Here is an 8,992-nt window from a genome sequence, read left to right on the forward strand (position 1 = left end):
ACCTATAAGCTACCAAAGTTTGACATTTCTTTACCAACAGTAAAACCACCTGAGGTCGATATTAGTGCGGAGGGTCCTGAGTTCAAGGGCAAAAAGTTTAACCTTCCAGACATTGACATTAAAATGCCGAAAGGAAAATTGAAAGGGGATGTGAATCTTGAAGGTGATGCCAGTAAAGGGGGTAAGTTTCAAATGCCCAAAGTTGATCTTTCACTACCAAGAATTAAGTTGCCTGAGGGAAAGATTAATGTGGAAGGACCTGATATCAAAGTTGGCAAAGTTGACATGCCATCCATTGACATTTCATTACCAAAAGGGACTGCTAAAGGTGAAACTGAATTTCAAGGACTGTCTGGAACAGAAGGACAGATCAATTTTCCAAGGATTGATATTTCCTTACCAAAATTAAAATCCCCTGAGCTTGATGTAGCTGTGGAAGGTCCAGAGATGAAAGGCGGAAAGTTTAATCTCCCAAACATTGACATCTCACTGCCAAAAGGTAAAGTGAAAGGGGATGTGAATCTTGAAGGTGAGGCTGGTAAAGGGGGTAAGTTTCAAATGCCCAAAGTTGATCTTTCACTACCAAGAATTAAGTTGCCTGAGGGAAAGATTAATGTGGAAGGACCTGATATCAAAGTTGGCAAAGTTGACATGCCATCCATTGACATTTCATTACCAAAAGGGACTGCTAAAGGTGAAACTGAATTTCAAGGACTGTCTGGAACAGGAGGACAGATCAATTTTCCAAGGATTGATATTTCCTTACCAAAATTAAAATCCCCTGAGCTTGATGTAGCTGTGGAAGGTCCAGAGATGAAAGGTGGAAAGTTTAATGTCCCAAACACTGACATCTCACTGCCAAAAGGTAAAGTGAAAGGGGATGTGAATATTGAAGGTGAGGCTGGTAAAGGGGGTAAGTTTCAAATGCCCAAAGTTGATCTTTCACTACCAAGAATTAAGTTGCCTGAGGGAAAGATTAATGTGGAAGGACGTGATATCAAAGGTGGGAAAGTTGACATGCCATCCATTGACATATCATTACCAAGAGGGACTGCTAAAGGAGAAATTAACATTGAAGGACATTCTGGAGGGCGAGAACCTATAAGCTTACCAACGTTTGACATTTCTTTACCAACAGTAAAACCACCTGAGGTCGATATTAGTGCGGAGGGTCCTGAGTTCAAGGGCAAAAAGTTTAACCTTCCAGACATTGACATTAAAATGCCGAAAGGAAAATTGAAAGGGGATGTGAATCTTGAAGGTGATGCCAGTAAAGGGGGTAAGTTTCAAATGCCCAAAGTTGATCTTTCACTACCAAGAATTAAGTTGCCTGAGGGAAAGATTAATGTGGAAGGACCTGGTATCAAAGTTGGCAAAGTTGACATGCCATCCATTGACATTTCATTACCAAAAGGGACTGCTAAAGGTGAAACTGAATTTCAAGGACTGTCTGGAACAGAAGGACAGATCAATTTTCCAAGGATTGATATTTCCTTACCAAAATTAAAATCCCCTGAGCTTGATGTAGCTGTGGAAGGTCCAGAGATGAAAGGCGGAAAGTTTAATCTCCCAAACATTGACATCTCACTGCCAAAAGGTAAAGTGAAAGGGGATGTGAATCTTGAAGGTGAGGCTGGTAAAGGGGGTAAGTTTCAAATGCCCAAAGTTGATCTTTCACTACCAAGAATTAAGTTGCCTGAGGGAAAGATTAATGTGGAAGGACCTGATATCAAAGTTGGGAAAGTTGACATGCCATCCATTGACATAACATTACCAAAAGAGACTGCTAAAGGAGAAATTAACATTGAAGGACATACTGGAAGGCGAGAACCTATAACCTTACCAAAGTTTGACATTTCTTTACCAACAGTAAAACCACCTGAGGTTGATATTAGTGCGGAGGGTCCTGAGTTCAAGGGCAAAAAGTTTAACCTTCCAGACATTGACATTAAAATGCCGAAAGGAAAATTGAAAGGGGATGTGAATCTTGAAGGTGATGCCAGTAAAGGGGGTAAGTTTCAAATGCCCAAAGTTGATCTTTCACTTCCAAGAATTAAGCTGCCTGAGAGAAAGATTAATGTGGAAGGACCTGATATTAAAGTTGGCAAAGTTGACATGCCATCCATTGACATATCATTACCAAAAGGGACTGCTAAAGGAGAAATTAACATTGAAGGACATTCTGGAGGGCGAGAACCTATAACCTTACCAAAGTTTGACATTTCTTTACCAACAGTAAAACCACCTGAGGTCGATATTAGTGCGGAGTGTCCTGAGTTCAAGGGCAAAAAGTTTAACCTTCCAGACATTGACATTAAAATGCCGAAAGGAAAAGTGAAAGAAGGTGTTAATCTTGAAGGTGATGCAAGTCAAGGGGGTAAGTTTCAAATGCCCAAAGTTGATCTTTCACTACCAAGAATTAAGGTGCCTGAGGGAAAGATTAATGTGGAAGGACCTGATATCAAAGTTGGCAAAGTTGACATGCCATCCATTGACATTTCATTACCAAAAGGGACTGCTAAAGGTGAAATTAACATTGAAGGACATTCTGGAGGGCGAGAACCTATAAGCTTACCAAAGTTTGACATTTCTTTACCAACAGTAAAACCACCTGAGGTCAATGTTAGTGCGGAGGGTCCTGAGTTCAAGGGCAAAAAGTTTAACCTTCCAGACATTGACATTAAAATCCCGAAAGGAAAATTGAAAGGGGATGTGAATCTTGAAGGTGATGCCAGTAAAGGGGGTAAGTTTCAAATGCCCAAAGTTGATCTTTCACTACCAAGAATTAAGTTGCCTGAGGGAAAGATTAATGTGGAAGGACCTGATATCAAAGTTGGCAAAGTTGACATGCCATCCATTGACATTTCATTACCGAAAGGGATCGCTAAAGGAGACACTGACTATGAAGGATTGTCTGGAACAGGAGGACAGATCAATTTTCCAAAGCCCGATATTTCCTTACCAAAATTAACATCTCCTGAGCTTGATGTAGGTGTGGAAGGTCCAGAGATAAAAGGCGGAAAGTTTAATGTGCCAGATATTGACATCTCACTGCCAAAAGGTAAAGTGAAAGGGGATGTGAATCTTGAAGGTGAGGCTGGTAAAAGGGGTAAGTTTCAAATGCCCAAAGTTGATCTTTCACTCCCAAGAATTAAGTTGCCTGAGGGAAAGATTAATGTGGAAGGACATGATATCAAAGTTGGGAAAGTTGACATGCCATCCACTGACATATCATTACCAAAAGGGACTGCTAAAGGAGAAATTAACATTGAAGGACATTCTGGAGGGCGAGAACCTATAAGCTTACCAAAGTTTGACATTTCTTTACCAACAGTAAAACCACCTGAGGTCGATATTAATGCGGAGGGTCCTGAGTTCAAGGGCAAAAAGTTTAACCTTCCAGACATTGACATTAAAATGCCGAAGGAAAATTGAAAGGGGATGTGAATCTTGAAGGTGATGCCAGTAAAGGGGGTAAGTTTCAAATGCCCAAAGTTGATCTTTCACTACCAAGAATTAAGTTGCCTGAGGGAAAGATTAATGTGGAAGGACCTGATATCAAAGTTGGCAAAGTTGACATGCCATCCATTGACATTTCATTACCGAAAGGGATCGCTAAAGGAGACACTGACTATGAAGGATTGTCTGGAACAGGAGGACAGATCAATTTTCCAAAGCCCGATATTTCCTTACCAAAATTAACATCTCCTGAGCTTGATGTAGGTGTGGAAGGTCCAGAGATAAAAGGCGGAAAGTTTAATGTGCCAGATATTGACATCTCACTGCCAAAAGGTAAAGTGAAAGGGGATGTGAATCTTGAAGGTGAGGCTGGTAAAAGGGGTAAGTTTCAAATGCCCAAAGTTGATCTTTCACTCCCAAGAATTAAGTTGCCTGAGGGAAAGATTAATGTGGAAGGACATGATATCAAAGTTGGGAAAGTTGACATGCCATCCACTGACATATCATTACCAAAAGGGACTGCTAAAGGAGAAATTAACATTGAAGGACATTCTGGAGGCGAGAACCTATAAGCTTACCAAAGTTTGACATTTCTTTACCAACAGTAAAACCACCTGAGGTCGATATTAATGCGGAGGGTCCTGAGTTCAAGGGCAAAAAGTTTAACCTTCCAGACATTGACATTAAAATGCCGAAAGGAAAATTGAAAGGGGATGTGAATCTTGAAGGTGATGCCAGTAAAGGGGGTAAGTTTCAAATGCCCAAAGTTGATCTTTCACTACCAAGAATTAAGTTGCCTGAGGGAAAGATTAATGTGGAAGGACCTGATATCAAAGTTGGCAAAGTTGACATGCCATCCATTGACATTTCATTACCGAAAGGGATCGCTAAAGGAGACACTGACTATGAAGGATTGTCTGGAACAGGAGGACAGATCAATTTTCCAAAGCCTGATATTTCCTTACCAAAATTAACATCTCCTGAGCTTGATGTAGGTGCCGAAGGTCCAGAGATCAAGGCTGGAAAGTATTATGTGCCAGATATTGACATCACACTGCCAAAGGGAAAAGGAAAACTTGGTGTCAATCTTGCCGGTGAGGCTGATAATGATGGAAAGTTACATATGCCCAAAATTGAATTTTCTGTACCGAGATTTAAATCTTCAAAGCTTTTGCCAAATATTGAGGGATCTGATGGAGAAAAATTCAGTTTGCCAGCTACTGATCAATCACTTCCAAAAGTGAAATCTAAGGGCCTTTCTAGTTTTGAAGGTGATACTGCAATCTGGGGAAAGCTGCAAATGCCTAACCTTGAATTTTCTCTACCAAAAGTTAAGTCACTAAATACTGATTCAAACTGTGCTCAACCACATCATAGTGATATAAATATACCCGATGCCAGTGGTCGTGGAAATTTAAAACTGACTACTGTAAAGCTCCCAAGTTTTGACATATCAGCCCCTAAGGTTGACCTTGACTTTGGTATTCCTAAAGATAAAGGCAGTGATAGAGAAGATATTGAACTTCTCAAAGCTGAAAGTAGCAGACCATCATCTCAGGCAAGTTTCGATATCCCAGATGTGACTCTAAAAATGCCAAAAATTTCATTTCCCAAATTTGGGGGGAAATTTAAAAGTGAAGATAACCAAGGAATTAAATTATCTCATTTGGCAACTGAAGGGCTAAATGCTGACAGAAAAATTAAAGGCAAAATAAAAAAGCTAAACCCTGAGGGAGATCTGACTGTTTCACTTGATCTGGAGGCAGGAGGCAAAGAAGTTAAAGCTCCAACATTTGATACAAAGGGAAAAGTCAAAATGCCCTCAGTTGAGATATCCCTGCCAGCCCCATACATACAAGATAAAGAGGCATTGCTGCCAAAATCTGAGATTGATGTGACTGAGTCAGATATAAAGACTTATGAGGGTAGTTTAAAAATCCCAAAGATGCCAACTATTGATATATCAGTGCCAAAAGTAGACTTGGATGTTGTTCTACCAAAAGTAAAACAAGATGCATTAGTTGAATCCAGCTCTTCCAACTTTAACCTTGAAACCGATAACCTAAATTTACCACATATCAACATGCCAAATGTGGATATAATATTACCTCAAGGCCAAATGTCGCATGGAAAAACTGATGCTCATTCTTCAGAGTTGGACATCACTGTGCACAGTGGGAAATGCAAGACTTCCGATGTTAAAATGCCCAACATAGATGTTTCACTACCCCATGGTGAAGAAGACAGTGAACCTACAGATTTTAATACAGAAGGACAATATTTAAAGTTCAAATTGCCAAATATTACAAAGCCAACTGTGGATATATCTCTGCTAAAAGGAAAAGAAGCAATTACAGTTAAAGAAATGGACATAGAAGAAAGGCAGAAATTAAAGATGCCAACAAAAGATTCACGGGTATCACAGAAACATCTTGAACTGGAGAAAGTCAAAGGGCCAAAAATAAAAGGTACAAAGTTCAATATTGAAATGCCTACATTTAAATCTTCTACATTGGAGACAGATACAGGGAACTCAAGTAATGTGAATACAGGTCAGCAGTTATCCTCAGACCTCGCTAATATAAAACTGCATGAAGCAGACTGCATTCAATCTAATGTAAAGAGCAAATACGAAAATAAATTAATGTGTACAAGTCCAGAAATACAGTATGAGGGCCCTCTTATTCCAAAAGTAACAAAAGCAGTTTTTGTTTTAGTTAATTCCCAATCAGAAAGCTATATTAACATAGCTAGTAAAGTAAGTGCAAAGTCTGTCGATCAAAAAAGTAACGTGACAAAAGGTGAGCTATACTCAAATAATAAGGGAGATTATAAGAAATTGGAGATTGCCAATGAACCGGAGTTAAACTGTAGCACAGTAGTAAGCAAAGACGCAAAACCTAAATCAGGAAAAATATCCTTTCCAGGTTTTAAGAAGAAATCAGAAAAGGTTCAAGATGAGAGTGAAAATGGCAGTGTAGTGTCTTCAAAAGCGAGACTGGAAATGTTAACAGAAATGGAAAGAGCTGAGTCCCCACTACCAAATATTTCAATTGCCTCTGTGTCAGGAAAGGCCAGTGGCCAGAAAGAGGGTGGATCCAAAGAAGATATTGGAAGCAGGCAAAAAGAGGGAGAAAAGACATCTTGGTTTAAAATCCCTAAAGTCACTCTTAGCCCCCATTCCACTGGCATCCTGCAGATCACACAGGGATCCCCAAAGGAAAGCAGGTCATCTTTACAGCACTCTAGTGGAGATACTTCTGAAGGTTTCTACAGGAGAATGCCAAATATTGAATTTTCCAGTCAGGAGGTATCTTCAATAAACACAGTCACCACAACCAAAGAAGAGACTTTCACTGTGGTAACCCAGACTTCACAGCATAAAGTAACACAATCAGCAAGTAGCAGCTCAACTACACACTGAAGTCAGCTAAATAGAGTGGGAAAAAGTGTGTAGTGGAATTTTTATATGCTTTTGATTATTCAGCATTATGTAGAATGAATGAATTTACATAAATACAGTACAGTGTAACCTTGATACTAGCAATCTCGGGTTAGCCCCGTGAGTATCAAGGTTGCACTGTATTTATTTAATGGAGCACACATTTCATTGCATCTACTTCTATTTAAATATTATTCTTTATGTAGATAATTACTCTTTTCTAATTAGTAGTACTATTTCTCAGACCTGCATGCATTGGATCATATAAACACATACAATGTAAGTGAAATATAGAATTTTAAGGAAACACTATTTGTATTAGAATCATCACAGTTTTGAAGCTTTATATTTTGCTGTTAATGTTTGTTGTTATTGAATGTTTTCCCTTATACGGGACGAAAATATTTTTCATGTGTTACACATAGAATGTAGGAAAAATGTATATATTTATATATTTAAATAACTTTTTAATGCCATAAATCAATTTAACATAGAAACATTTATTACATTTTAAAGAAACATAATATAAGGATTTTTTTGTAATATTTAAATGCATTAAAAATTGACAGCATACATTGATTACATTTCTGTGTGGGAATGGTTTATGTGTTCTTCGATTTGAAGTGTCTGAGTGTGCATTTTGATATTTTTGGCTGATCATTTTTCATTTAATCATGAAGAGGATGGAATTAGTATAAAAGTAGTGTTATTACTGTATACTTTTTAGCATGTCCTTTATATTAAATTTGTAAAGCACAAATTTGATTTTACAGATGGATGAAATATTAAATAAAATATTTTATCTACAATTTTATTACTCTCTGAGTTTCTGCATTCTGTATGGCTATGTAACACATTTACTAACTGATTAAAACCAACTGTAATTGAGTTTGACTAATCAAAGAGGGTTTTGGATCATTAAGGAGCCCTATGTATATGTGGTGTAGTGTATTTTACTGTACTTGGGCGCTTCCTATGATAGAAAGGGGCTTGCTTCCTATCATATGCAATGTGTTATTTGTATAATTTTTCAAATTGTTTTAATTTATTATATATGCAATTAGTTTGGTAGCATTCTTATATATATATATATATATATATATATATATATATATATATATATATATATATATATATATATATATATATAAAATCTAAATATCAAGTGTTTCCCATTCAACCTGACCAAGCTTTGATTTACGAAGAAGAAAAGAAGAATAAAAAATCTGTAGTAAATCCCCCAATCCATGTGTGTAAAAGCTTGTTGTGTCATAGCCAAAACACTGCTTCAAATAAGTGCTGAATAAAGGGTTTGAAAACTTACATACTGAAGAATGAATAAAGATTTATACATAGTCATATGGCAATTTTAACAATCCAAAATATGTCCATGTCATAAAATTACAAAAAGAAGAAGAAACACCTAAAGAGTATATATAAACAGGATTTTTCAAAGCCCTACATCTACAGTTGTGTTCAAAATTATTCAACCCCCAATGCTGTAAATGGTTTTAGGGAATTTAGTGTACATTTGTAATTGTATTCAGAATGAAATCCTAAAAGGACTTCTTAAAGAACCATATGCAACTAAAATGACATCAATTAGTTTTGTAATACAGTAGTAAATGTTTCTTTTGTGAATTCTTCATTGACATAATTATTCAACCCCTTAAAGACTACCACAAGAACAGAGGTTCAATGAAGTGTTTTCAATCAGGTATTGAAAACACCTGTGGATATCAGGGAGCAGCAATAAAGCCTAATAAGCACCAATTAGGCAGCTTTAAAATGACTGTGATACTCAGCTCCTTCTAGACATTTACTGGTGTGGTTACAAACATGGTGAGGTCAAGAGAATGGTACAGGAAGACAAGAGAACAGGTGATTACTCTTCACAGGAAGGGCAATGGCTATAAGAAGATTGCAAAGATGTTAAACATACCAAGAGACACCATAGGAAGCATCATTTGCAAATTCAAGGCAAAGGGCACTGTTGAAACGCTACCTGGTCGTGGCAGAAAGAAGATGCTGACTTCGACTGCTGTGCGCTACCTGAAGCGTAGAGTGGAGAAAAGTCCCGTGTGACTGCTG

The 8,992-nt window shown here is 37.7% G+C and overlaps 1 protein-coding gene across 1 annotated transcript in view; it reads left to right on the top strand.

Moving 5' to 3' along the window:
• prx (periaxin) overlaps positions 1-7,706 on the top strand; it is a 31,298-nt gene extending 23,592 nt beyond the window's left edge. The window contains 3 exon segments of the mRNA XM_046863974.1: positions 1-3,433; positions 3,724-3,840; positions 4,023-7,706. Of these exon segments, the coding sequence (XP_046719930.1) occupies positions 1-3,433; positions 3,724-3,840; positions 4,023-6,883 (6,411 nt within the window). The 3' untranslated portion in view covers positions 6,884-7,706.
• The last annotated feature ends 1,286 nt before the right edge of the window (positions 7,707-8,992 follow it).

The sequence above is a fragment of the Silurus meridionalis genome, chromosome 13 (assembly GCF_014805685.1).
Source record: "Silurus meridionalis isolate SWU-2019-XX chromosome 13, ASM1480568v1, whole genome shotgun sequence".
Classification (NCBI taxonomy): Eukaryota; Metazoa; Chordata; class Actinopteri; order Siluriformes; family Siluridae; genus Silurus; species Silurus meridionalis.